At 56.0% G+C, this 12,290-nt stretch overlaps 1 protein-coding gene across 1 annotated transcript; it reads right to left on the reverse strand.

Annotated features, from left to right (window-relative positions):
- Positions 1 to 1,488: 1,488 nt before the first annotated feature.
- Positions 1,489 to 8,510, reverse strand: LOC135886556 (signal-regulatory protein beta-1-like). Its single transcript, XM_065414305.1, has 6 exons — positions 8,438 to 8,510; positions 6,443 to 6,784; positions 5,227 to 5,541; positions 4,279 to 4,629; positions 3,493 to 3,609; positions 1,489 to 2,139 (listed from the first exon to the last, which is right to left on the reverse strand). Exons 1-5 carry the CDS (start codon positions 8,508 to 8,510, stop codon positions 3,497 to 3,499), a joined length of 1,194 nt encoding a protein of 397 aa, XP_065270377.1. The 3' UTR covers positions 1,489 to 2,139; positions 3,493 to 3,496.
- Positions 8,511 to 12,290: the final 3,780 nt, after the last annotated feature.

Consider the following 12,290-nt stretch of genomic DNA (forward strand, 5'->3'; position numbering starts at 1 on the left):
TGAGGCATATTGGCAAGGTCTTTGCAGCTAGGACTTAACGATGGATTCCACAATGAATGACAGTCACATTAGGTGAGACACACTTTACCTTCTGCTGAAAGCCAGACCGTGCACCCATCATTGCTGGAGCACCGTCATTACAGACACCACAAAGATTTTTCCACTCAATGCCATTGCTTTCGAAAAAGGCATTCACCTGATTGAAAATGGCCTGTGCTGTTGTGGTTGTTTCAAATTGTTCACAGAATAAGAACTCAACCTTAACATCCCCGGCATTAACATACCGTACGAATGCTATCAATTGTGCACAGTGAGTAACATCAGTAGTTTCATCAAGTTGCAGGCTGAACATACTGAAAGCAGAGTGTTTAATTTCATGCACAACTTGTTTTTTTGATGTCTTCAGACATCTCACATATTCTGCGTTTCACGGTATCATTAGACATGGAAAGCATATTCCATTTTTTGGCAGTTTTATTTCCACCCATAATATCTTTGCATGCTGGCAGAATAAGCTCCTCATGTACTGTACGCAGCGTTTGGTACGGGCAATTCGTAGTGACACAACATAAGGGGCCTCCACAGCTGAGGACGTTTGCTGTCGGAAACTTCCATCAGCATCAAGCCTGGCCTTCTTTGTTGCTTCTTCTCTACACTTGAAAAAATCCACGTTTTGATTTTTAGGCTCAGGATGTCTAATTTCCAGATGTCGCTGCAGTTTGCATGGTTCCATTGATTCATCAGAGAAGACTTCACAGCAAATGACGCATTGCGGTTTTTCAATAACAGAGGTGATGATACTGGTAAAACCGAGTTTAATGTAAGACATGAGATACTTTCGTTTTTAAGCGGTTTTAGCAGTACAGGTAGCCATTATTTTCAGGAGAAGGTTTGCGCTTGTGTGTCTGACTGTTAATTAATAAAGTACTTGTTCAGCTGCTAAAGAATCAAACCCTCTAATGTTGTCTCAGTACCAGGACCAGCCATAGAAAAAATGGCGCCTTGGGCAAACTTCTATTTGGTGCCCTTTCTTTGGGGGTGGAGCTGGGCTGGAGGTGGAGTGGAGCTGGGGGTGGAGCCGGGCTGGAGGTGGAGCTGGGGGTGGAGCTGGGCTGGAGGTGGAGTGGAGCTGGGAGTGGAGCCGGGCTGGAGGTGGAGCTGGGGGTAGAGCTGAGCTAGAGGTGGAGTGGAGCTGGGGGTGGAGGTGGGAGTGGAGCCGGGCTGGAGGTGGAGTGGAGCTGGGGGTGGAGCCGGGCTGGAGGTGGAGTGGAGCTGGGGGTGGAGGTGGGAGTGGAGCCGGGCTGGAGGTGGAGTGGAGCCGGGAGTGGAGCTGGGAGTGGAGCCGGGCTGGAGGTGGAGTGGAGTTGGGGGTGGAGCCGGGCTGGAGGTGGAGTGGAGCTGGGGGTGGAGCCGGGCTGGAGGTGGAGTGGAGCTGGGGGTGGAGCCGGGCTGGAGGTGGAGTGGAGCTGGGGGTAGAGTTCGGGGTGGAGGCGCTTGGGGCTCTGAGGTCTGCACATGGTGATGATGGTGGCTCACAACCAAGCGCCTGGCTGGGCTCACAGCGGGTGGCGGGGCTTGGGGCTGACAACCCTGTGTGTAGCAGGGCTGGGGATTAACAACCTTGTGCCTGGCGGCGCTCCCGGCTGATAACCCTCTGCATGGTCGGGCTCTGCCTGACAACCCCAGTACAGGGGTCGGGGCTCCCAGCGTCCTGGATGCCCTAGCTCAGGGCTCACAGCCCCACTCCTGGTTGGGGTTGGGGATCACAACACCACACCTGGCCAGAGTCGGGGCTCGCAGCTCCGCATGGGAGTTGGGGGTTGGGGCTCGCAGCCAGGCGCAGGGATTGGGGGTCACGATGCCCCACACAACCGGGTCGCAACCCCCAGTTTGAGAACCAATGGGCTAAAAGGAGCAGGGAGCCCGGTCAGGAGTCCTTCCAGAAGCTTCGCAATCAGCAGGCATGAGTGAGTGGTGGGTACATCCCATCAGGGGCCTGGGCTCCATCTGATTGGCCATCAGGGGTCACTGCAGCTCCACCATCTAGGGACTCATTTCCTGCACTATGGGGACAGAAGCTGCAGACAGAGAAGTTGGCAGGTGGCGACAGTGCGAGAAAACTGAGAAATCGAGCAGGGGCTGCAAAAGGAAAGAATCCAACAGGTGAATGAGCAGAGTCAGTCAATGACCCTTCCCTTAGCATTAACCCGGCCCAGGGAGGAGCCCCCAGAGGGGCAAACTGCTCTAGTACCCTCCATATCAGCCCCCATCACGCCCTGAGCTGGGGGTGTCAGGGAGCAGTCATCTCACGCTGTACGTTTAACCAAGGGGAGATTTACTCGGGGTTCTGACTCTCCTGAATTTCCAGTGACTGTGACAAGCTGGTACCTGAATTCCCCCCTCCCTAGAAAGGGGAGGGACCCTCCAGGTCAGGGGTCAGGACCGGGGTATGAGTATTAGGAAGCCCAGAGGAGGGCGATGCTGGAGTGGATTCAAGCTAGAACTGTTGTGTTCCCCGAGGGACGGTGCCACCAGCTCTGGGCTGAGGACCAGGCTGAGCAGGATGGAACGAGCTGGGGGTTTGTCTCTTTGGGGCACAGACACGGGGACCTGGGCAGCAATGCCAGGGGAGGCTGGGTAACAGCAGTCACCGGGCTCTGGAACTAAGGAATCCGGTCCAGAGCCACGAATGGGTCGTTGGGACCCTCGTACAGGCCCGGCGCAAGAGAGGTTCAGGGACTGGGAATGCCGGGCCCTCGGGCTGGAGTGGGACTCTTGTTCTGGGGGGTGAATCCCCTGGGGCAGGATTTCCAGAAGCGACATGGCTGGGACAATGCGCCTAACGTGAGATAAAGGGGAACTGATCCCCTGTGTGTCCCTGGCCCCTGCAGGGCTCCCCCGACCCGCCTGGCTGTTTGGGGCAGGGATTCCGGAGCTCACCAGCAGCCTGGACTGTGTCCCCCGGGGAATCTGCCCCAGGGGAACCTGGGAGGCATTTACCAGATGGAGGGAGCATGTGGAGAGGAGGCTGCGTGTGACCAGGAGAGGAGCAAAGGGGCTTCTCTGTGACGGAGGCGCAGACAGTGATGGAAAGCCTGGCCAGCCCCGCCAGCTCGCCATGGAGCTCACCCTGAGCCAGCAGGACCCACTCTATGGGGCAGAGCAATTCATTTCCCACTTGTACCCAATCCTTGGGGGCTCTGATGCCCGGTGAGAGCAGCAGGTAGTGCCCAGTGAGATGGTCACCTTGGGATGGGGCCGTTTGGGCTCTAGGAACTGCACTGGGGCCCTGAAAAAACCACCCGCTCACTAGTGATCTGGGCTGGCATCGGACGGGGAGGGTCTGTATCCTATGAGCAGCCCCAGACACACCCAACCCCAAAACACTGACTCCCTATGAGACTTTAACGCTTCCTGCTCTGCTCCTGGGCTGCAGCATTACAATCCGTTCCCTCTGGCTCCCAGGGGAACTCACAGCAAATCTACATTTACCTGGCTACTGTTTACTTCTCAGGAAGAGGAAGAGGAAGAGGAGGAAGGCGGCAGTCAGCACCTTCTCCAGGAAGAGCCCGATCCAGAGAGCGGGGCTGGAGAACAGACTCTGACCTGCTGTGTAAATGCACCAGATCAGCCAATGGACAGAAACCCCCCGCGGACAAGAGAACTGCTGGTTCCTGGCCGTCCCGCCCTGGTGACATGCCCCTTCACCGGGCGCCAAGGAAACTGGCCTTCCCTGGGGCTTGGCGAGTTCCTGTCTCTGAACAGCAGGTTGGCAAATGGCCCCTGCAGAGTTTGCCCAGCTCTGCCTGGCAGCTGTATCCACACGCTGCTGGCTGGCCCCAGGGCAGCCCAGACGCTACGGTGGAGACCTCGAGCTTCGCAGAGCAGGAGAATAAGGACTCAGGAGCCACCTGCACTTTTACCCAAAAGCCTCAAATCCCTGAGCAGTGCCGGAGTCCTTGGGTCACCAGCTGTGCAGGAGAGACCATGTTCGAGCCCCTCTCTAGGGACAGTCACACCCTGCAGGGCTGCAGAGAGCATCTGCCCTGGGCACAGAGTGCGGCCAGTGACACTTCCTGCCCCCAACCTGCCCCCTCCCGCTCCGCCCACGGGCCCCAGGAGAGCAGAGCCGAGCCATCATCCTGGAATAAAAGAGTGGCTGTTACACTGAGGGGCTCCCCTGGCGGAGATGGGCTGAAATGGCCCCTGGGTTCCGCAGACCAGACCTGGCATTTCCCAGCAGTGCAGGGAGGGTGGGGGGTTCGACTGCACATTTACCTGGAGTAGATGAAGTGGCATGCTTGCCTGGCTCAGGAGATGGCTGGGAGAGTCTCAGCGTCACGCTGGCACTGACGGGGGGCTGGGAATCATGCACAACCCGACAGGTGAACACGGACTGATTCCTCTGCTCAGTTGCTTTGACCTCCAGGGAGCTCTGGAGCGTGTATGTCCCGTCTGGATTCTCAGCCAGGGGGGAGGATTTTCCCAGATTCATCTCATTTCCGTTCTCCAGCCAGGTGAGTCTCGCGTCCTTCGGGTAAAACCCCTCTGCGCGGCAGGTGAACGTCACAGACTCGTTCAGTGCGACGGGCGCCGCTGGGGCAGTGTCCACTCGCAGCCTGGGTGGAACTGAGAACACAGATATCCTGCGCTCGGCATCTACAGAAATTCTCCTTTTCCTGCCGAGTTACAGGGAAATTCCTGGGCTGGACAGACTGACCTTCCCCGTGAGCCCACGTCCCACTTGCCATGTGATATTTTTCCGAGGGCAAAGAACTTGGCTATCTCTAAGTTGCCTTCCCACATGTCAGAGCCTTGGGCCCCCTCATAAACCCGGGGGAAGGCGAATGTTTTAAAATGAGCAGAATGTGAAAACCCAAATCTACGTGTCCCCAATTTCCCTCCCCTTCTCCCTGGAAAACCCCGACAGACCCAGCTTGGGTACATTAAAATGGAGAGTGGTATCTTACCAGGGTTTAAACAAAGTCAAACGTCTTCTTCCCCACCCCGCCCTCCACTGGGCTGGAGTAGGGGATGTGCCAGCCCAGGGTGAAGAGTCTCAAAGTTTTAAGGGCACAGGACAGAGTCCAGACCTGAATCTGGATTTCAGTGACTCCCCTCTTACCCCCCCTGACCCTCCACTACCCGGCCCAAAGGCTGAAGGATCCATCTCTGCCCCTCCTCAGTAGCGGAGCCCCCAGGGGTCAGCCCCGGCTGGGCTCCTACCTCGCAGGGCATCGCTGAGGTTGTAAGTCGCACGCAGGGGAGCCGGTAAGGTGCTGTGCTCTATCTGACAGGTGAGCTGGGAGCGGGTGTCTCCTGCGGTCAGGCTCACCCCCACGGTGCTGGACACGCTGTAAGAGACGCTCTCGTTTGCAGGGAGAACCCGGGGCTGGGGGGCTGGGAGTTTGGCCCCATTTTTGAGCCAGGTCACAGTGATGTCTGTGGGGGAGAATCCTCCTGACGTGCAGGTGAAAGTCACTGGGGGACCCGGCTCTGCCCTGCTGGGGGGGCCGGACACGGACGGCGCCGACGGTCTGGCTGCGGGGAGAAGCGTTTATCAGTCAGATTCCTCTGCACCTGAGAGCCCATCCCCCCGCCCCACGGGACCCACCTCCCCACGGGGACAGCCTGAGATCGGGGGAGCCACAGCCCCTGCCCCTGAGCAAATGCAAAGAGGGGGGCAAGGCTAGGAGAGTCTTTGCTGGGACTGGGGAAGTGTCATAGGAAAGGAAGAAGAACATCCCAGTGACTCCATGGCTGCAGCCGAGCTCTGTGCCCACAGCCAGAGCCCTACAGGGGATGGGGGCGGGGGATCGAGTAGATTCACCCCAGGACCGTGTCTGGCCGCGGGTCAGTTCTGCCAAGGAAGCACAAACTCTGTGCAGCTGCCCCAGCCTGCCTGCTCCTCGATCCCCGTCTCCATGGGGCTGCCCCGGGCACTGGGAGGGGAGGAGAAACCCCCTGGTGCTGGGAGCGATTCCCCCGCGTAGGTGAGTGTGAGGAGTCGCAGCCGGTTCGGCTGGAGGGTGCGAAGGGCGGCAGAGTCACCCCCCCCCCCCCCCCCGCCAGCAGCTCCGGCAGCTCTTCCTGGAGGGGCCGAGTGAGAAGAATCAACCCAACACCTGACCACCACACACCCCCAATGCACCTACCCGGCCAGTCACCCCCCACTGCACCCCCCGATGCACCTGGCACTTCGTTTTCGTTGGGGGCAGCGATCCCTGGGGCTAGAACAGAAATTTCTCCCTCTTCTCCCCAAAACCCATAACCCTCCCCCCCGCCCCCGCAGGTGTAGGTCTCAACCCAGGTCCCACGTTGCTGCAGTCTCGGTGGGAAGCGCAGCTCCCCGGTCAGTGTCTGGGCTGAGCTGGGTTGTTCCCCGCCCTGGTACCAGCCCCCGGTGGGGAGGGGCGTGGGGCTGGGGGGAGCTCGCACTCACCGCTCACAAACACGTCCGTGCCAGCGCCGGATCTGATCTCCTCAGCGCCTCCCCACCCCATCCTAAACTTCACACAGTGATAGATCCCGGCGTCCTCGGGGCGGGTGTCACTGATGCGGATGGTGAAGTCTGTGTCAGAGTCACTCACAGCCCGCGTCACCCGGGGGAATGATCCCACGTCTGCATAAACGAGCTGGCGGCCACTGCCCGAGTCCTTGAACCACTTCACGGGTCCTACTGGAGGGAGCCCAGTCACAGAGCAGATCAGTGTGAGAGTCTCTCCCGGTGACACCGACACGGCGCCCTGGGGCTGCAGCAGCTGGAACTCCTCGGCCCCGGCCCCTGGAAGGAGAGAACAGGCCGGGCTGGGGGATGCTGCTTGACAAGCCCCAGTCCCGCAGCAGCAGGGGGCTGAGTCCCACGCCCGGCACCGGTGTGTGGATCCTGCTCCCAGCCCTGCCTGTTAGGGGGCTTATTCCTTCACCCTCTCACTTCCCTGGTCCTTCTGGCATGAACAGAGAGCAACAATACCCCAAGTCCAAAGGCGCAAACAATTTGATGTTTATTGGGGTGAACTTCCAGCCAGCATGATTCCAGTTTCCTTCCTCAGTGTCCCCCTTCCCAGCTCTGACACCACAGAGCCATCCCTGTTCTCATTCCCTGTTCCCATTCCCCCCTTAGCAAAACAGGATTCCAATTTCCCCACCCCCATTCCCTGGTCCCATTCCCCCCCCCCCCCTTTACTTCCTGATTGACTGCAGACTACATAGTAAAACTTGAGTTCCGCTTAGCTATACCTTAACCAATCATTTTACTGAAATTTAGCTAACCAATCCTGACACATCGTAACATGGTTATTTAACCAATTATATCCCACCACCTTAATTGGTTTACACCCAACAAAATTAATTATACAGCAGACAGAAACAATCACAGAACCAGACGGAGACCATGCAAATAAACATACAAAACAATACAGAAGTGAGGATTTCACAACTACATCTATACAGACATAAGGGTTTTCCAGCTGTGTCTATTGATAAGTGAGTTCTTGCCAGACAGGATGCTATCAAACTAAGTTTCCTTTTACATCTTCTAGGCTCTTCCCTTTCTCTGGAGGTGATAGGAATATCAGGACAGGATTGTATTCTAACAGCCCAATAGCACCTTATTTCAGTGTGACTAGTTTGGAATGTGAGGATGTGACCGTTCACTTCTCAAAGTATAGGCCTTTACAGACAGGCCTGAATATCTATATCCTAACACTGCCTAGAGCCGGGCCCTGCCCGGGGTGGGGCTTTAGCTGGCTGGGGAGTAACTTTGTGTTGTTCCACAGCGACCCCTGCAGGCTGCCCCAGAGCCGTGTTTCCAGAGCTCCACCCCGGCTCCCGGGAGCAGGCAGGGACCAGGGAGCTGTTGCGCTGAGCGTGAGCAGGGGAGCCGGGGCAGGGACAGAACCTCATGGGCATGAGCAGGGACAAGGGCCCTGAGCCCCAGCTACTGCGCTGCTCTAGCCACAGAGAAGGAGCTTCTGGGTGTGTCACTTACTGCCAATGAACGGAGGGTTATTTTGCCCTTGGATGGCCCCACACAGACATGGCATGCGATGGAATCTGAAAGCAACATGATTTAAAGGGACAAAAATAAATATTTTTAACCAACATCTAACTAACCTGTGGAATTTACTGCTGCAGGATATTGTTGAATCTAATTGCTCAGTAAGATTTCTACAAAAAGATCAGACGTTTATAAAAACAATAACAGCCCCGGCAGTGACACTACCTGGGATCAAGTTTAAACACTGTTACCGGTTCTCACACTCCAGAGTATAGGCTGATCACAAGCTGGGGTCAGGAAGGTTTCCTCTGGGATATAAAGTACACAAGGGTTTATTCCTCCCTTTAGAGCAGGTGGAATTTCCCTCCGTTGCAAGCAGCAAGAAAGCAGACTAGACGGCTTGTGCCCGCGTGGGCAGTGTCCATGTTCTACACTCACCAGGGATCTCCAGGAGAAGCAGCAGCACCAGGCATGGAAGAGACAATCCAGACACAGGGGTTGACGGAGCCATTTTGTTGTCAGAGGGCGACTTTTCCACACCGCAGCCTTTGCCAGCTCTCCGTTGTCCAAAGAGATACTGAGAAGTTTATCATTCAAGATCGGACTTTCCCCCATTGCAGAAGGAAGTGAATTGTGTTAGTGACATTTCCTGCTTCCACCTCTCTGCAGACTGAACTGTTTTTTCCCACCATTAATTTTACTTCTCACAGCGAAGTGGCTGGTGACCCGTGTTCTCTCGTGAAGCCTCACGTAATCCAGCATTTGATTGACATGAGCTGAAGCACTCAGGCTAACGCTGCTGGGGTATTGAAGGGTGGAGAGAGGGGCCCTGGCAGAGGGCTGCTCTTTGGGAAGGGAATTCCCTGACAGTGTTTAAATCTCCCTCCTGAACACCAAACCAGAGCATTTACCAGCCACTGCACGTTCAGAAACACTGTCCACAGAGACATCTGAAAGCTGGGCCCGGAGACCCCTGTTCTGGAGCTAGTCCCTAGCTGTGACTGCTACCAGAGAGGCTCCTTCAACACATGCCTCAGTGGGGGATGGCACATGGCCACTCCCGGCACCTGATCTGTTAATTAGAGATGGGCTGGGCAAGGAGAGGGTGGATCTGGATTAGGTCTAGGCTGGAGTTTGGCTTTGGGAGTTAGTTCGGATCCAGTTTGGCTGAGAGGAGAAAGAAGGTCTATGCTAAAAGCACTGGACTGGGATCCAGGAAATGTTCAATTATCTGTGACCTCGGGGAAGTTGCTGAGTCCTTCAGGGCCTCCGTTCCCATCTTGAAATTGCCTTTGTCTGACTTGTCTGCTGGAGACCCCTGACCCCTCCCCAGGGCACAGGGCACAGGCTGGGGGCTGGCTGCTGTATGAGACTCGCCGCCAACTTCTCCCCTTCTCACACAGGCCTGGGCTCAGCAAAACCACCCCAGAGCTTCCCCTGGGCAGGCAGAGCACTGGCTCCCTCGCCATGCTGCAGAGAGACGGTGCCTGCACCTGCTCTGGGCAGTGTCCACAGCGCCTCTCCCCCACTCACCCCCCTGCACAGCTGGGTCCTGCCCGCTCCCCCAGCACACAGCTGGCTCTAGACCTCAGTGCCCAGCGTCTCTCCCCTGCACAGCTGGTTCCTGCCCCCTCCCCCCAGGACACAGCTGGCTCTAGGCGCCCAGCTCACATCTCCCCCGGCACACAGCTGCCCCTTGCCCCAGCTGCCTGCAGGCTCAGGGCAGATCCCTCACAGCTAGAGCCTCTCCCCACCCTCCTGCAGACAGCTGGCTCCAGGCGTTTACTGCCAGCGCCTACAGCGCCTGCCCCTGTTCCCTCGGTAACGCAGCTGGCGCTGGGCTCTCCGCTCTCGCCTGCCTACCCCAGAAAGCCATTCAGCAACAGCAGCTCTCTGCCTTCTTCACTTGTCCGCCCCAGGCCCTGCCTTCCTGCCCTGCCTAGAGCTCCCCTTGGCACCAGCTGCAGCAGCTTTTCCCTTGGGTCCTAAAGCCTGACAGGTCTCGTGCTGCCAACCAGGGACTGTCCAAGCTGGCTGTCCCAGTCAGCTGCAAGCTCAGGAGCAGCTCTCTGCTGGAACAGTCTCCGGCTGCTATTACAGAGCATCCTACGACATATCCAGAGTCGCTCTAGATCCAAACTCCTTTGTCTCCTGAGTGCCAGCCCTGAACCCCGCTGCAGGACACCAGAACCTTTAAATTGTGCCCCCCACTATCCACACTCACACCTCACCTCTGCCTCCCCCTCTCTACGGGCAGCTCCCCGGTTCTGCCCCTGCATGGTGCTCAGCTCCCAACTGCTTGTGCCAAAGCCACCGGCACCTGCTGATTTCATACTCCCCCTGGTAGGGGCCAGGGAGGCAGATCTGGCTCTTGAATGGGACTTTTGGTTTCAGGGCAAGAAATGATAAAGGATGATGGGAAAACAGCTCCAGAAAAGGGACTCTCCAAGAGGAGGTTAAATAGGACGGAGCAGGGTGGAGGGAGGGGAGCGGTTAAACTCGCAAACTGCAGAGGGGCCAGATAAACCCTGGGCTGCTACAAAAAGGCTCCAGATGTTCTGGATACAATATCAACACGCACTTAGTGCAGGGTGGGTGCTTTGTAACTAACACACGTAATAACAAACAGCGATAACAGACGAGCCGCTACGTCCCTTTTCGATGACAAACACTGCACTCAGGGGGAGGTAACGGTGCTGCTGCTCGGGGCTGTGACACTGGCAAACCAGGTGCCAGCTCATGCCAAGCCCCCCATGTCTCCACTGAACCCTGACACAGCCCGAGCTGGAGTTACACAAATGAGCTTCCTGTTTAGCCTGTATTGAATGGTGTGAGTTGCTTCCTGCGTTAATCTCACTTATAACAGCTGTATCCACCGTGTACGGTGCTACTGGAGCATTCGCATTGGAAGCGTCTGTAGCTGTGCACATCAGCGGACAGGAGAGAAGCATGAACCAGTGTGAAACGCTAGTCTCCGAAAGCAGCTGTTATGTCCTGCCTGACAAAGCAGGCCCATCGACACCAGACGAAATACTATGGACCAGCAGATGGCAAAAGACTTTGTTGCTTGCTGCAACCCAGGAAGAGGAGACACACAAGTGAATTCCTCTCAGCAGCTGAGTTTGCAACTTGAAGCAGAAGGAGGGAAGGGCTAAAAAGCCCTGGGGTGAGTTCAAGCATTACCAGGGCAGTTTATTGTCAAACAGAAATTATTACACAACCATCTCCTGACTCTTCAGAGCGGAGCAGGGGCAGGAGGCTTCAGCCAGAGTCCGAAGAAGCACAAAAGGCACAACCCAGCACTGCACTCATTGTCACCAAACTTTGGGCCACTCAAGGACAGGAAAATACAGATTGTGTTAAGAACATCCAATTCCTGACATTACAACCATGTGTTTATGGTAATAATAAGTTAGTATAAGTGTAAATGTGTAAGGAAGTTAGGCTGTGTAGTGGAAGATACAAACAAACAAACACTCGCACGCATGCGTGTGCACCTGTGTCCATATTGTTAATGAGAGAGACAAGGCAGGTGAGGGACCATCCACCAACAGAAGTTGGTCCAATACAAGACATTACTTCCCCCACCTTGTCTCTCTAATATCCTGGGGCCAACACGGCGACCAGAATCCTGCCAACATACCATTAATCATCCTGCCATCTGGGAGGTCCAGACAGTGCTGGGCAGGGGAACTAGGTGACAGGGAATAAGCCGCAGACAGAAGGCGCCCCCCCCCCCACCCCTTTACTTTAAATTGCCTTTACTCTCAGGACTATGACTTTTCTGTTTGTTGCTTTTTTTTTTTTCTTTTCCCCATCCATGAATATCAACCCTGATATTCAGCTTGAAAACTGTGAAGTGATTTTTTGCACTGATTTGCACTTGGTTTTTTATTCTTGTAATAAACACCGATAAATTCCTGGCAAATTGTAAACAAAATAAACACTGAGAACGAAGGGCCTTGAATGTGCCCGAGGTGCAGACGGCAATGGAAGGCCTGGCCAGGCCTGCCAGCTTTCCATGGAGCTCACCCCGAGCCAGCAGGATCCACTCTATGGGGCAGAGCAATTCATCCGCCACTTGACCCAATCCTTGGGGGTCTCTGATGCCTGGTAAGGGCAGCAGTTAGTGCCCAGGGAGATGGTCACCTGGTGATGTGGCCAGTTAGTGTCTCTAGGAACTGGGCTGGGACCATTAGAAAACCACCAGGTCACTAGTGATCTGAGCTGGAACTGAACTGGGAGGGTCTGGATCCTATGAGCAGCCCCAGAGACACCCAACCCCACAACA

The sequence above is a fragment of the Emys orbicularis genome, chromosome 12 (assembly GCF_028017835.1).
Source record: "Emys orbicularis isolate rEmyOrb1 chromosome 12, rEmyOrb1.hap1, whole genome shotgun sequence".
In the NCBI taxonomy this organism is placed as follows: Eukaryota; Metazoa; Chordata; order Testudines; family Emydidae; genus Emys; species Emys orbicularis.

Excerpts from the sequence above, each read along its gene's own strand:
- LOC135886556 (XM_065414305.1), bottom strand. The coding sequence starts at position 8,510 with ATGGCTCCGTCAACCCCTGTGTCTGGATTGTCTCTTCCATGCCTGGTG. Across the intron at positions 5,542-6,442 it reads CACGGACGTGTTTGTGAGCG|CCAGACCGTCGGCGCCGTCC; the intron begins GTGAGTGCGAGC and ends TTCTCCCCGCAG. Across the intron at positions 3,610-4,278 it reads TGCCACTTCATCTACTCCAG|CAGGTCAGAGTCTGTTCTCC; the intron begins GTAAATGTGCAG and ends GCATTTACACAG.